The following is a 15,912-nucleotide window of genomic DNA, read 5'->3' on the forward strand; positions in this document are numbered from 1 at the left end:
ATTGCCGCCTGAAGAAGGAAGGTCAGTAATAAAGTCCATTGCTGTGTTGGTCCAGGGCAGCTCAGGAACGGGCAAAGCATGTAGTAGACCAGAAGGCTTGGCACAAGAGGTCTTGTCCTGAGAAGAGACTGAACAGGAACAAACAAAGTCAATGACATCTTGTTTTAGAGTTGGCCACCAATATTGTCTGGAGATGAGTTCCAAGGACTTACAAATACCGGCATGACCGGCCAACAGAGAGGAATGACCCCATTTCAAGACTCGAAGGCTTAGGCGGGGAGTAATGTAGGTCTTCTCAGGAGGCAGGTGCTGAAGACTTGCTGGTGCTGTGGAAATGAGACGATTAGAAGGTACAATATGTTGAGGGGGAGATTCTTGGTCTTGTACTTCAGAGGATCTAGAGGATGGAAGATTCTTCTCTGCTGGACAGAAGTGATTAAAAAAGTCAAATCTGGAGAAGAACAGAGACCAGCGAGTCTGTCAATGGTTGAGACGATGGGCAGTCTGTAGATATAGCAAATTCTTGTGGTCAGTATAAATAGTAAGTGGATGTAATAGCCAAGATCTCGCGATCTCCAATTGTATAATTTCTCTCCACAGGAGAGAAAGTCTTAGAAAAGAAACTGCAGGTTACAGTTCATCCTTTGGATGATTTTTGTGTCAAAACTGCACCTGCACCCGCACCCACTGAAGAAGCATCTACTTCCAAAATAAATGGCTTGCCTGGATCTGGTCTTGATAGCACAGGTGCAGAAGCAAAGGCGGATTTTAACAGTTTGAACGCTTCTTCAGCCTCAGGAGTCCAGATCTTCAGATTAGCAGTTTTCTTGGTGAGAGAGACGTTGAGGGCAACCAAGGTGGAGCAGTGTGGAATAAATTGCCGATAAAAATTGGCAAAGCCGAGGAAGCGCTAAATCGCTTTCAAGCCAGAAGGTCGAGGCCAATCCAGTACAGCAGATAACTTGTTAGGAACCATTTGTAAACTTTGGCTGGTAACAATATACCCCAGAAACGGAAGGCTTTTCTTTTCAAGTACACTTTTCAAGTTTTGCATATAGATGATTGTCTCGGAGGAGCTGTAAAACTTGGAGGTGGAGGTGAGAACGATGAGTGTGGAGATTGGACGAGTAGATGAGAATGTCATCCAAATAGACAACCACACAGGCGTACAGGAGGTCATGAAAAAAGTAATTGACAAACCCCCGAAGACTGCTGGAGCATTACAGAGTCCAAATGGCATCACCAGATACTCAAAATGTCCGTCATGAGTATTAAGCACAGTCTTCCACTCGTCCCCTTGTTGTATATTGATAAAATTATAGGCCCCATGAAGGTCTAGTTTAGAGAAGATCCTGGCACCCGCAGACGATCAAATAATTCAGGCATTAAAGGAAGTGCGAAGCGGTTCCGGCAGGGAAGTGTGGGAGGTGCAGGGACTTTATAATGTAGTGTCAGGTGCAATAAATAATTATGGGCGCACTGGCCCTTTAAATTTCAGAGCTGAGACATAGAGGAGGAGGTGGCAGCGGAGCGTGATGGGTGTCAGGCCTTAATTCGCATGCGGGCGCGTCCCACGATGTGAATCCCAGCCGGCAGAAGGGGACACAGGGACACTGTGCTCACGGCCGGAGCTTGCGGCCGGAGCGCAGAGTGTAACACCCATTTAATGTATTACATAATACATCCACTTTCCATTCTCCCTAGAGGGTGATATTTGTATAGTTTCCATAGTGATCTTTTACTATTTTCTTGTACTTTTATACTGTTTTTATTGTTTTCCTCTTTTCTCATTTGTTACTCATTTTCAGTTCTTTTTTTTCATATTTTTCTAGGTACACGGTATGTTCTTTTAAGAGGTGGATTTCCACATTCCCATTTTTTATGCCTTTTGGTGAGTATTCAATTGTTCATTGTATTATTTATTAATTATTTATTGTTTATAGGGTTGGCTGTTGAGATGGATTCCATAAAATAAATACATTTCACTATAACTTGAGTTTGTCACTATTATCTCTTGCCTCTCTTTTTTGAATACCATTCAAGTTACGGCTATTTTAATGTAGATTTTTTTCTTTTTGGTCTATTTATTTTAAATATGGCAGGTTTTATAAGAATGCTTAGAAAGTAAAACCTTCATTAAACCCTTGAGGATTGAGAGTTTTCAGCCTGTATATTCACTACAAAGAAAAAGGACAAATGGATGAGATGTGGTTAAGATCCAATATCAAAGGATCCTACCAAAGAAAAGAGAGTTTACAAACCCGATTGATGGAAGGAAGCATGAAATAAGAGACTTCATTAACTGTCAGATGACAGGAGTGATCTATATTGCGTAATGTAGTTGCCCAAAGGCAGGGAAAACAACCCAACAACTAAGTAGAATGGTGTCAAAGCCCCTTAGTATGATATGGAAAGGGGTTGACACCCCATTAGCAAGGCATATTTGTGAGAACCACAGAGGAGAAATTACATGTCTGAAGTTTTGGAGTTTTATAAAAACCCTGACTGGGTCCAAGAGGAGGAAATCTTGATAAAAAAAAACTACTGAAAGAAGAGGCAATATGGATATACAGGCTGAAAACTCTCAATCCTCAAGAGTTGAATGAAGGTTTTACTTTATCAGCATACTTATAAAACCTGCTATATTTAAAATAGATAGACCTAAAAGAAAAAATCGACACTAAAATAGCTGTAACCTGAATGGGATTCAAGAGAGGCAAGAGATAATAGTGACAAACACAATATATAGTGAAATGTATTTATTTGATATAATCAATCTAAATAGCCAACTCTATAAACAATAAATAATTAATAAACAATACAAGGCACAATTGAATACTCACCAAAAGTGATAAAAAATGGGGATGTGGAAATTCCCCTCCTAATAGAACATGCCATGTACCTAGAAAAATATGAAAAAAAGAAGTGAAAATAAGTAACATATGAGAAAAGAGGAAAACAATAAAAACAGTATAAAAGTCAAAATAAATGATAAAATAATAAAAAAAAAAAGAAAATAACATAATGATAAAAAAAGATGAAAAATCAAAGAGTACAAGAACATAGTAAAAGATCGCTATGGAAACTATACAAATATCACCCTCTAGGGAGAATGGATAGAGGATGTATTATGTGATACATTAAATGGGTACATTTTTATAATGTACCGTATATACTCGAGTATAAGTCGACCCGAATATAAGCCGAGGCCCCTAATTTCACCCCAAAAACCCAGTAAAAGTTATTGACTCGACTATAAGCCTAGGGTGGGAAATACATCATCCCCCCCATGTCATCATACAGACCCCCGTCATCATCCAGACCCCCGTCATCACCCCCCCACCTTCATCATCCCTGCCTGTCAATACCTTCAGCCATCGGCTGTCCGGGCATGCTGGGAGTTGTAGTTTTGAAACCTCTGGAGGTTCGCAGGTTGAAGACCACCTCGTCGTCATCCAGACCCCCCCTTTAGTTTTCTACTCACCTCCCCTCGGTGGGAAGGAAGGGTGAGCTCCTACGGTCCATCTATGCTGCAGGGACCGTTCGGTGGGGAGGGTTAGTCTTTCCGGGCTGTCCATTCTCTATGGGGGGGCCCTCTTCAACACGCTCTGGGCCTGCCCCGGACTAGTGATGTTGCCTTGACGATGACGCACAGGGACGATCATGCGCAGGGAGGCTGCGCATGAACGTCCCTGGGCGTCATCGTCAAGGCAACATCATTAGTCCAGGGCAGGCCCGGAGCGTGGAGAAGAGGGCCCCACCAGTGAAAATGGACAGCCCGGAACGACTAACCCTCCCCACTGGATGATCCCTGCAGCACAGATGGCCCGGACGAGCTCACCCTTCCTTCCCACCGAGGGGAGGTGAGTAGAAACCTAAAGGGAGGTCTGGATGATGATGAAGGCTGCAGTGGTCTTCAACCTGTAGACCTCCAGAGGTTTCAAATCTACATCTCCCAGCATGCCGGGATTTGTAGTTTTGCAACATATGGAGGTCCGTAGGTTGAAGACCACTGAGAAGGGATTGACAGGCGGAGAGTTCACTCGAGTATAAGCCGAGGGGGGCATTTTCAGCACAAAAAATCGTGCTGAAAAACTCGGCTTACACTCGAGTATATACGGTAATATATAAATCAATATGGCTATCAGATATGAGAAAAGCAGAGGCCACCCAAAATGTATAAAATATAGTTTATCCTTAAATATGTATGTGGTGTCTTGGGGTGTGAAGGTGAGTTGTATGGGGCAAATGTTGTTGCCCAGGGGCACGTGTTATTAACCCCTAAATGTTCGTGATGCCAGAGTGTGGTTTTCCCGGTAACCATCCAAACGGTAGGACTGCTATCCCAAGGTTAGGCAGGGCAATAATAGTCCTAGACCAGGTTAGGGTTAACGGTAGCTTTACTGAGGTAGACAGATTGAAATAGCCTTTACAGCTAGGCCAGGATTCCAGAGAGGTGGCCAGTAACACAGAAGGACCTCGCAGCTTGCTGGGACTTGTAGTGAATTTGACAGACTTTAGGACAGCCATGCTGACTATAATATACCTGACTATAGACTTGACTGAAGGTAGTAACAGCCGACATGGAAGACAACTTACTGGCATGTGGCTGTAGTTAGGCTTGAGGACTCCAGATGTGCTGGACATTAGCTCTGAGATGTCTGGTCTTTACTGTGCCTCAGTATCAAGTGTGATAGAAGAGAAAGATTGTAATGGCTCCCCCTCTTATAAAGGGGGGCTGAGCCAGAAGCCCATAGGTCAAGCTGCAGGTCACCTGGTTAGCTGGTGCTCTCTGGGTAACAAACACATCATGTGAACAATATATCACATATATATCATGTGACAACTCAAAGGTCCTTAAAGGTCCTTAATACATAACACACATAACACTATACATTAGATATGACTATGGGGGAGTGGGGGAGACACTGCAGGAGGGCCCCTAGGACACAGAGGGACTCAACCTGACAGGGCCTAAATGCTGTACAGGATTATATCCCTAGTACTGGGACATCACATGTATATATATTGGGAAAATAAACATATCATCAGGAGCAAAGATTTAAAGTAGAGCCTTATGAGAACCTAAGCCAAATGTACCAATTCACCTAAGTCTGTGTGCAGCTGCATTCTGTGCAGGAGGAAAAAATGTCATTGAGACACAAATCGGGGGAGAAGAGGCTCCTGCGTAGACAGGCTCTGCTGTGATCCTTGACATCATTTCGCACATTTGAGAGTGCGCATATTACAGTCGTTGGAACAAACCAATAGATAGACTGGGGAAGGTTCCTTGGATTGACCAAGGTATGTATCAGTATTCTGTTTGCTGAGTAACATTGTCAATCAAATAAGCATACCCAATCTGAAACTATGAAAAGAATGAGAAGTGAAATGATTGGCTAGAGATGGATAGAGAAGAATGTATAGAGAAGAATCAGTCCACGCTCAGATGTCGCTGCCTCTTGATAAAGCTACTCAGTAGCCAAACATGTCGAGGGGGGCAGAGTAAATAAGATTTTTTTTTGCACAGTACAAGGTTCATAACAAGTACTCCAAACATAAACAATAAAGAAAAAAGAGAGAGAAATAGAGAAAAAATATATATATATTAATAAATAAATAAAAAGTAAAGAATCATCGTTTGTGTCACTAGTACCTATATTAGGAACTGAATCATTGATATTTTAGGTTTAAACTTAGAAAGTTCACCATATCCTATTGTAAGAGGGCAAAAGCAAAGCTAACGTTCAATCAATCTCAACTTGTCAAGGGAATATATGCTATCCATTCCGACCATAAAGAAAAGAAAATGGGGAGCTTGTTCAGAGTAAATAAGATTTTAAACAAGAGTGTATAATAGCCCATAGTAACACACTGGGTGTGAACTGCAGGCACACTCAGAGCACTGATAAGTGTATGAACTACTGAGGGAAAAATATAAACAGTCCCAGAAATATGTAGCAGAACCAAAATACAAAAAGGCTATTAAACTGTGTGTAGAAAACCAATAAAGAAAGCTCATGGGACGTTTTTAGGGCTATATGGGAAGAAAGTGTATTTTTGGGTAGCCTTAAGGGGATATCTATTGGTGAAACAATATTGGTCATTTACAAACATAATACACACAAATATGTATATATATATATATATATATATATATATATATATATATATATATGAATAATAACAGTAAATAATGTTCATGTGCAATGCATCATAATAATCTCCTCTACAAGCCTGTACCTCCCATGCAAGTCACAATTATTCAGCACAGTTGTACCTGGCAATGCTTTTGTTTGCTTGGAAAAATAACATTATGATTTGTATTCTGAGAACCTTTCTGCGAATACATCACCAACACCAGAGCTCATTGAGTACAATTTAAATAAAATATCTAGATGCACTGATGCACAAATACACCGAGGAATACGCCTTATTTGGTTCTAGTTTTCCTTGCAAAATTGCCTTGCTACATCTACTTCAAGATGTTTTCTTTAGAAACCATTAATCCATGCAAATTGATGCCGAGTTAGACATTACCCATCCATGAAACATGTCTGTGTGATCACATCAAAAATCCCCCAGAGAATCCTATAGGAGGTTTCCATGAAAACCAATTGTCAAGAGGCCACTGAAATATCATCACACAGGTACATACTATAATAAAACCAAGTTGACATCTCATCCAACTATGCATGACTTAATCGGATTTATTGTAAATGTTTTCAATGTGTTCTTTTTCAAAGTGTCCCATATGAGGTAGGAATGTCATGAAGAATCTATCCATAAAATGTCACTGTATGTTGCATCAGAAAAGTGACTGAAACCTTTCATTTCTTGTTTCGTATCATGAAATAAGATGTGTGGCGCGGTATATACACAATGCCAAAGTAAACTAATGTATTTTCTTTATAATCTACATTTCAGGCCTTGAAAACCTCAACACCTAACTAGGGATTAAATACATTTACAAAATAAATACAATGTATCATGTAAGTAGCTAGGGTGGGGGGAAATAATGCAATAATCTCCACTTGTAAATATTTAGTATCAAAGGGGCCAAAATCCTGCCGATCCCACCGACTGGCATCAGCCGGAGCAATAAGGAGTCATCTAGTCATGTATGGCCTAGTTGTATTTTTGTTGTTGGTGTTTTTGCTTTGTTCCTTTTCAAAGTGTTCAACATAAGGTTAGAATGTCATGAAGAATCTATCCCCAAAATATTATGACAGGTTGGAATCCGCAGAGTGATTGAAAGCTTTCATTTCTTATTTAGCATCATCACATGAGGTGTGCAGTGGGGTATACACGATGCTAAAATAGACAAGTGGATCTTCTTTTGTTTTTTGTTTTTTTATTCAACATTTTACATAATTAAAAACCTCCAGAAAGTTAAACAGATTTTTGAATTACTTCTATAATTTTTTTTAATCCTTTCAGTACTTATGAGCTGCTGAAGTTGAGTTGTTCTTTTCTGTCTACGTGCTCTCTGATGACACCTGTCTCTGGAACTGTGCAGAGTAGAAGCAAATCCCCATAGAAAACCTCTTCTAATCTGTGCAGTTCCCGAGACAAGCAGAGATGTCAGTAGAGAGCTCTGTTGCCAGACCGAAAAGAACAACTCAACTTCAGCAGCTGATAATTATTGGAAGGATTAAGGTTTTTTTAATAGAAGTAATTTGCAAATCTGTTTAACTTTATGGAGCCATTTTTTTTCCTGGAATACCCCTTTAATACAAGTCACAATTATTTAATATCAAAAGAGGTCACAGATCTGCTGAAGAAGAGGGTCAATCTATTGTGGCAAAATTTTATTTGTTTTAAAGTCAAACTTTATTTACAATATTTATGATTTCATTAAAGGTAGGCAAAGTAAGTGTTACATCCTATTGTTACAATAACACAGTGTTTCCCAACCAGGGTGCCTTCAGCTGTTGCAAAACTACAACTCCCAGAAGCCCCTACAGCCAAAGGCTCTCCGGGCATGCTGGGAGTTATAGTTTGTCAACAGCTGGAGGCACCCTGGTTGGCAAAAACTGCAATAATTACAATAACACAGTGTTTCCCAACCAGGGTGCCTCCAGCTGTTGCAAAACTACAACTTCCAGCCCGAAGGCTGTCCGGGAATGCTGGGAATTATAGTTTGTCAACAGCTGGAGGCAACCTGGTTGGGAAAAACTGCAATAGTTACAATAACACAGTGTTTCCCAACCAGGGTGCCTCCAGCTGTTGCAAACCTACAACTCCCAGCCCGAAGGCTGTCCGTGCATGCTGGGAGATATAGTTTGTCAACAGCTGGAGGCAACCTGGTTGGGAAAAACTGCAATAGTTACAATAACACAGTGTTTCCCAACCAGGGTCCCTCCAGCTGTTGCAAAACTACAACTCCCAGCACGAAGGCTTGCCGGGAATGCTGGGAGTTATAGTTTGTCAACAGCTGGAGGCAACCTGGTTGGGAAAAACTGCAATAGTTACAATAACACAGTGTTTCCCAACCAGGGTGCCTCCAGCTGTTGTAAAACTACAACTCCCAGCCTGAAGGCTGTCCGGGCATGCTGGGAGTTATAGTTTGTCAACTGCTGGAGGCACCCTGGTTGGGAAAAACTGCAATAGTTACAGTAACACTGTTTCCCAACCAGGGTATCTCCAGCTGTTGCAAAACCACAACTCCAAGCATGCACGGACAGCCGAAGGCTGTCCGTGCATGATGGGAGTTGTAGTTTTGCAACAGCTGGAGGCACCCTGGTTGAGAAACACTGCAATAACAGGAAACATCTTTCATGATTTAAAGCTAAATGTTCAGAAGAGAATGTTCTTCAGATCATGGGCAAATCTTTGTGTCTGTGTCACCTTAAGATCTTGTCTGAAGTCTCCAGTTTCTGCTTGTTTGCCTGTGTCTGCAGCAACTAATAAATGTGCAGAAGACTCTATGTGTCTATGAATATGACTGCTGGTGTGTTTATTCAAGGACTCTAAAAGCAGCTCATACGTTTGTTTTTCTAGCTTTTAAATACTTAAGGACATTATACGCTCAGACTCATTTAGCACAGGGCAATGATACATCCAGCTGTGGTAGGTGAAACCTGCAGACAGTTAGGACTGATGATAGGACTGACTGCACCATGCATCACAATGGCAGCAGAGAGGCTATAGGCTCTCCTCGCACTAGGGAAAAGACTTAATTAAGGATTAGAACTGCCCCACACAAACACCAAGAGGCTTATTAAACGCCGCTTTTCCCTTTTCTACCACTAGATGTCGCCACTAAACCGCCAATGAACGACTCTTTTCCATTTAATTAGGAAGTAACAGAAGGTTCAATAGTCTTGCTAAATAAGTCATTTGCCAACACGAACAATGGAGCATTGTGCTTGAGAGATAACAGTTTTCATATTCAGCATTTGGCATACTTTGTCAAAAGTAGAAAATAGAGGACATGTCCAATGTTCTGATATTCCTCCTTGTCTATAATTGCCATGACCTTCTACTTGATCAGTGATAGGGTCAAATAACCCTATAATGCTGTGTGGTTATAAAGTATAGCTTGTGCCTTCTGAATCCTTATTGATCCTTGTCTGTTTGCTGTACAGCACATACCACAGTGACTATATGTCTCCTGGAAATTGCCCCTGCAACCTAATGGACCCCCCCCCCCCCCCCCCCCCCATGGTGATTACTTTATGGATCAGAATAAATGACCATGTGAATATGAGGAGGGTTTAGGCAAGGCAGCAAAAAGGCATGAACTCCTGCAATGAGGAGGGAAAAAAAGAGTGGGAGAGGAAATGACAGCTATGTAAAGTAAGTCAAGGGAGGGAGAAAGAAGATAGAGAGGGAGAGAGGAGGGAGATAGAGACTATTAGCTATGGGCGGGCGAGAATGAGGCGACTCCTGTTTTCCTGTGTGTTTGCCAGCACAGCCCCAGCTCGTTGTGTCTAAGCAATACAACTTCATAGGCAAGCAAGAAGGCAGCCTGGTTGCTACAGTCACACAATGGACCTTCCAGGTAACAGTTCTTTTCTCCCCTATTTTGCTGGACAATGTCAATGTAGCATAGTTTAGTTTCTAAAGGCAACCCTAAAGTTCACAATGCGACTTATTAAGGATTTTCTCTAGCTCCTTGCAGCTTCAGATAGTGTTTTTTTTAAAGAGGGAATTGATATGTTTCAGTTTTTGGTGATTATTTGGAGTTATTGATTTCCTTTCCTGCTCATAGAAGGCAAACTTAACTGTAAGTGACCTTTTAAATCAGGTCAGAAAAGCAAAGTGCTGAAAAGTTTATCAGATTAGAAGAAGGTTTGGGTCAGATATAGATGTATTCATCATCGCTGTCATTTTTATAGAGTCTGGGAGAAACTATTTCAGATCCTTTAAGCCATTGTTTCCCAAGCAGGGTGCCTCCAGCTGTTGCAAGACTACAACTCCCAGCATGCCCAGACAGCCTTCGGCTGTCTGGGCATGCTGGGAGTTGTAGTTTTGCAACAGCTGGAGACACCCTGCTTGGGAAACACTGCTTTAAGCTCATGAAAGCTGTAGTGTGCTGCTACTGACCAGGGATCTGGGATGTCTGATATAAAGGATGGTGTTATCTGCTTGGGTAGAATGCACATGACAAGTGACAGCAATGATACATTGTAACCTCTTCCACCTGAAAAGGTAACAAGACAAATTTCCTGTCTTTTTTTTTTTAACTGTAATTTTATTTAAAGGTTCAGCACAACAAGCAAACTGAACAATCGAACTCAAGCAGGGGACTTATAGGCGCATCGAGAAAGCCAGAGAGAAAGAGCATCTTGTGGAGTGCCAGGCTGCCAGCTCATTGCTGTGGCAGGATGGATCTATGGGGCAATAATACTACAGGAGAGAGAAGAGCTGCGCTGAAGCCTTTGAAGTGGGAGCAAAGCTTCATGAGAGTTGCTAAAGTGCTGCTGTCCATGGTGCTGATGTTGGTAGCGCCACCTACAGTCCATGCTCAGAATGACACAGAACCCATAGTGCTGGAAGGAAAGTGCCTGGTGGTCTGTGATTCCAACCCGTCTTCAGATGGAGCAATTACATCGTCTTTGGGTATATCAGTGCGTTCTGGAAGTGCCAAGGTGGCTTTTTCTGCTATTAGGAACACCAACCATGAGCCCTCTGAGATGAGTAACCGCACCATGACTATCTATTTCGATCAGGTATATTAGCTATGCTGCAATATTGTATAACATTACTGTCAATTAACGTTTATACAACCTCAACCCATTAGCAAACAAGATGCTTGTGTTATGTGACCTGGACGTGAATAAACGAGTGCCCCATCTGAGTGGGCATTTCAAATGCCATTTTGCAATAAAATGTAATGGTGCTTGGCACATAACAGGTGCTGTGCAGTAGCTGTGAGCAAAGCGCAGACCTCGAGTGACACATTGCGCAGAGCTGTAACTGGATAAGTGCAGAAAGCGATGACATGCCACCTAGACCACAAGTTTCAGCATGACAGCTTTGTGATTCACCCATCGCTTTCTGAAAGTTTACTTGTCTTCCTCTGAGGTTACTTTTGGTAGATGTGTTTTCCCTAATGATCTTCAGATTGACAAGGCAGGAAAGAGATGAGCAAATCTAAGTCCATTCATACTATATATTATATGTGTTTTCCCTGAGGCAGTGTTTCCCAACCAGGGTGCCTCCAGCTGTTGCTGCTTCCTAAGGCTCCTGCAGATGTTTGGTGAATTCAGCACCATCACACTGGACAGCGCACAGGTGCTACCTTCTATTGCAGCTGTCTCCCTCCTAGTAAGTCCTTAGGGAGGGGTAAAGCGTCATTGTTCACTACTTCTTAAGGTAGTGTTTCCCAACCAGGGTGCCTCCAGCTGTTGCTGCATCCTAATGCTCCTACAGATGTTTGGTGAATTCAGCACCATCACACGGGACAGCGCACAGGCGCTACCTTCTATAGCAGCTGTCTCCCTCCTAGTAAGTCCTTAGGGAGGGGTAAAGCGTCATTGTTCACTACTTCTTAAGGCAGTGTTTCCCAACCAGGGTGACTCCTGCTGTTGCTGCATCCTAAGGCTCCTGCAGATGTTTGGTGAATTCAGCACCATCACACTGGACAGCGCACAGGCGCTACCTTCTATAGCAGTGTCTACCCTCCTAGTAAGTCCTTAGGGAGGGGGGGGGGTAAAAGCGTCATTGTTCACTACTTCTTAAGGCAGTGTTTCCCAACCAGGGTGCCTCCAGCTGTTGCAAAACTACAACTCCCAGCATGCTGGGGTTTCTAGTTTTGCAACAGTTGGAGGCCCCCTAGTTGGGAAACACCGCCTTACGGTCTCACCTAAACACAGTGACTAACAGTCACTAACATCACTAATAATACGCACTGTCTGAATTATACCCCACGGTTCAAAGTGCACAGATTTGTGATGCAGAACATTTTAGCTAGGCTTCCATAGAAAAAACATAGTCTCCTGCTGACAATGAGCAGTTGGCATGACTAAGCAGCCCATAGAATACTGGGCATGCTGTGGTTTGTAGTTTTGCAACAGCTGGAGGCACCCTGGTTGGGAAATAAAGAGAGCCTATATATATATATATATATATATATATATAGATATATGTATATTGATTGATAGATAGATAAATAGATATATGTACTGTGTGGGTTATTCACTGGGGTGAAAGACCTAATAATGTGAATTTTTACATATCCAGTGAATTCTAGCATTTGCATAACACATATGCAAATAATACTGTAATGTCAATCATTTTCTTACACCTAGTCAACACATAACTTCCTTTATGAAAATGTGTCTACGTATCTCGCATGCTGCATCGATCCCTTCTCTATTGTCAGGGATCGCACACTCTATCTTCCTTTTGTACTGGAAGGATTTTTGTAGACTGATCCCTAACCATAGGGGGGTCTATTGTATTAAAAATATTTAGCTTCTTGCTCCTAAGTCCATCCTATAACTCCTAGGTCTGCATTTAAGGGGCGCCATGAGAACCCAGTAATAGGTGTCCTAATATTTTCCTGTCAAGCAATAACTGTCTAGAGCATCTTATGTCTTCTTGTGATTGGTCAATTAAGGAATTTGTATTAAAAAAATTTAATAAAAACAAGTATAACTTAACTTTTACCATATGTCTACCGGTGATGTATATATGTTTATTTGTAAGACAGTATGAGCTACTTTCAGGCCCTACGGGCTGATATATTGAGGAGCAGAGAACCTGTAGACACCAATGTACAGATATAGCTTATTTTTTAGCGTCTGTATTGATATATTGTGATTGCTGGAAGAGTCCCTCTTGTCCAGATACTGCCATTAATCACCTCCTCTATATTTTTTACCTTTATTTTAGCAAGTGTTACTGTAATATATTGCCAGACTGTTGCTTCACCTTGGCTTTTCACTTTATTGTAGAGCAGGAGATTGATTGACTTCTGGAGATACAAAGAAAACTCCATGAGTAGCCTTCACACAGCAAGTGTGATTTATGAAGACGTTAGATGCTGTCACTCTATTGCCACTTCGCACTTTAGAGTACTATGGTGATTTACAACTTACGTCTTCACCTTTTTCTAGGTGCTAGTAAATATTGGGAACCATTTTGACCTTGCATCCAGTGCATTTGTAGCGCCAAGAAAAGGAATCTATAGCTTCAGTTTTCATGTGGTCAAAGTGTACAACAGACAGACTATCCAGGTGAGTGACCCTATACTCTGCTTACTGACCCCATCATTTTATAATGGGATACCTAGTACATACTGAAGAAATGGCATATGATTATCTAGTATAAATGCAATCTGATCACTGTCATGTAAAAAGGGACCATGGGTATAGATGTATATTGATGCATTGTGGGCAATACAAGAATTGATAAAGTAATTGTCCTCTGATAACCCAGAGGATGTAAAATGATTAAACTGATATATAGGATGGACCAGCCTTACATTCTCATGACAGATTTCCCATAAATGACGCTGTTTTATCTTCTCCTTTTTCCTTTCCAGGTAAGTCTAATGCAAAATAACTATCCGGTAATTTCAGCCTTTGCTGGGGATCAGGATGTTACCAGAGAAGCGGCCAGTAATGGGGTCCTTCTGCATATGGAGAGAGCTGATAAAGTTCACCTAAGACTGGATAGGGGCAACCTCATGGGAGGATGGAAATATTCAACCTTCTCTGGCTTTTTAGTATTTCCATTATAAGGAGAGAACAGCAAAGATTGGACAGTCCATATAGCCATTAATGTGGTGGAACAAGATCTTATCTCCAACGTCCCTCCCAGATTGCCTCTGTAGAAGAACAAATTTTCTTCTAGGTAAAATATTTACTATGATATTGACTTTTCCTTGGGAAACTGCGCCTCTAATTAGTTTTAGACGACAGTGATCTTTAGGATAAATGAAATTATCGACCTGAGCAATTTGTACCTGTGATTGTAAAGTCAATATCGGAATTTATTGTTGGGATCATTGACTTTTTTTTTTTTTTGTTGTTGTTCTGAGACAAATACTCGGACCCACACAGTTGATAGGAGACACCACAAAAGAGAAGATTCCAAATCCGTGTTCTTGCAATGCTTCTTTTCAGTGTTTGTATAGCCTTAAGAAACGAATGGCTTGAGTCTCAGTAATGTATATTTTTGGATTTCTGGACATGACTGTGTCAAGAAGTGCTTTATACAAACAAGCGACATTTGCACGATTGGAATTACCTATTTCGTTTTGTGTTGTTTGTGTATTTCTTGATATATCTATTTTTTTTTCTTTTCAGGGTGCTGAGATGTAAATTAGGTTGACCAATACAAAAAAAAGTATATACCTGTAAAGCAAAGTAAATCTTATCGATTAAAGCTGTCTTCTTTCCAAGTCTTTGCTTGAATGCAGACTCTTTTGACTCCGTATTTCTGGACCAATGGACTGCGCACATGCGCTCCATTGCAATGCATTTCCTTGCTCACGGAGCTGACGCTTTCAGCACTGTTAGAGTGGACAGCGCACGAGTCACCTTCTCCCAAAAAGACTGACAGCTTCGCCGGTGCCCAGGACAGCAACTACTTGCTGCTTCCTAAGGCTCCTACAGATGTTTGGTGAATTCAGCACCATCACACTGGACAGCGCACAGGCGCTACCTTCTATAGCAGCTGTCTCCCTCCTCGTAAGTCCTTAGGGAGGGGGGTAAAGCGTCATTGTTCACTACTTCTTAAGGCAGTGTTTCTCAACCAGGGTGCCTCCAGCAGTTGCAAAACTACAACTGCCAGCATGCCCAGACAACCGAAGGCTGTCTGGGCATGCTGGCAGTTGTAGTTTTGCAACTGCTGGAGGCACCCTGGTTGGGAAACACCGTCTTACGGTCTCACCTAAACATAGTCACTAACATTACTAATAATACGCACTGTCTGAATTATACCCCACGGTTCACAGTGCACAGATTTGTGATGCAGAACATTTTAGCTAGGCTTCGATAGAAAAACCCGTAGTCTCCTGCTGACAATGAGCAGTTGGCATGACTAAGCAGCCCATAGAATACTGGGGCTTCAGACTCCCAGAAGTCTTCACTCTTACAAGAAGATGACAAGGCTTTGCTCCAAGATAAATGTATTATTCATCCTTACAGGAAAGGAGAGTGGGCTCTAGATACAGTGCATCTGTATAACCATTATTAGTAAATTGTTACAACTGTATCCATTTAATCTTTTTGTAGTGACAGCTATATTATATAAAAATTTCCCTCTGAGTACATTAGATCACTATTTAAGGTGTAAAACACAACCCTTGGTAGGGGAACAGTCCCTACTATACAAAACATGAATTAATGCTCTTAATTTATAGTTATCATTATCTATGCCTTATACCGACCCAGATCAGCTACTGCTGTATTTCTTCTTTCCATATGACAGGTAATATTTAAATCATAGGAACCA

The 15,912-nt window shown here is 41.5% G+C and overlaps 1 protein-coding gene across 1 annotated transcript; it reads left to right on the forward strand.

The window, feature by feature from the left end:
* The first annotated feature begins 9,859 nt into the window (after window positions 1-9,859).
* CBLN2 (cerebellin 2 precursor) lies at window positions 9,860-14,860 on the forward strand. Its single transcript, XM_056521456.1, has 4 exons — window positions 9,860-10,006; window positions 10,710-11,177; window positions 13,569-13,688; window positions 13,997-14,860. Exons 2-4 carry the CDS (start codon window positions 10,833-10,835, stop codon window positions 14,192-14,194), a joined length of 663 nt encoding a protein of 220 aa, XP_056377431.1. The 5' UTR covers window positions 9,860-10,006; window positions 10,710-10,832; the 3' UTR covers window positions 14,195-14,860.
* Window positions 14,861-15,912: the final 1,052 nt, after the last annotated feature.

Source organism: Hyla sarda, chromosome 5 (assembly GCF_029499605.1).
Source record: "Hyla sarda isolate aHylSar1 chromosome 5, aHylSar1.hap1, whole genome shotgun sequence".
NCBI classification, from domain to species: domain Eukaryota; kingdom Metazoa; phylum Chordata; class Amphibia; order Anura; family Hylidae; genus Hyla; species Hyla sarda.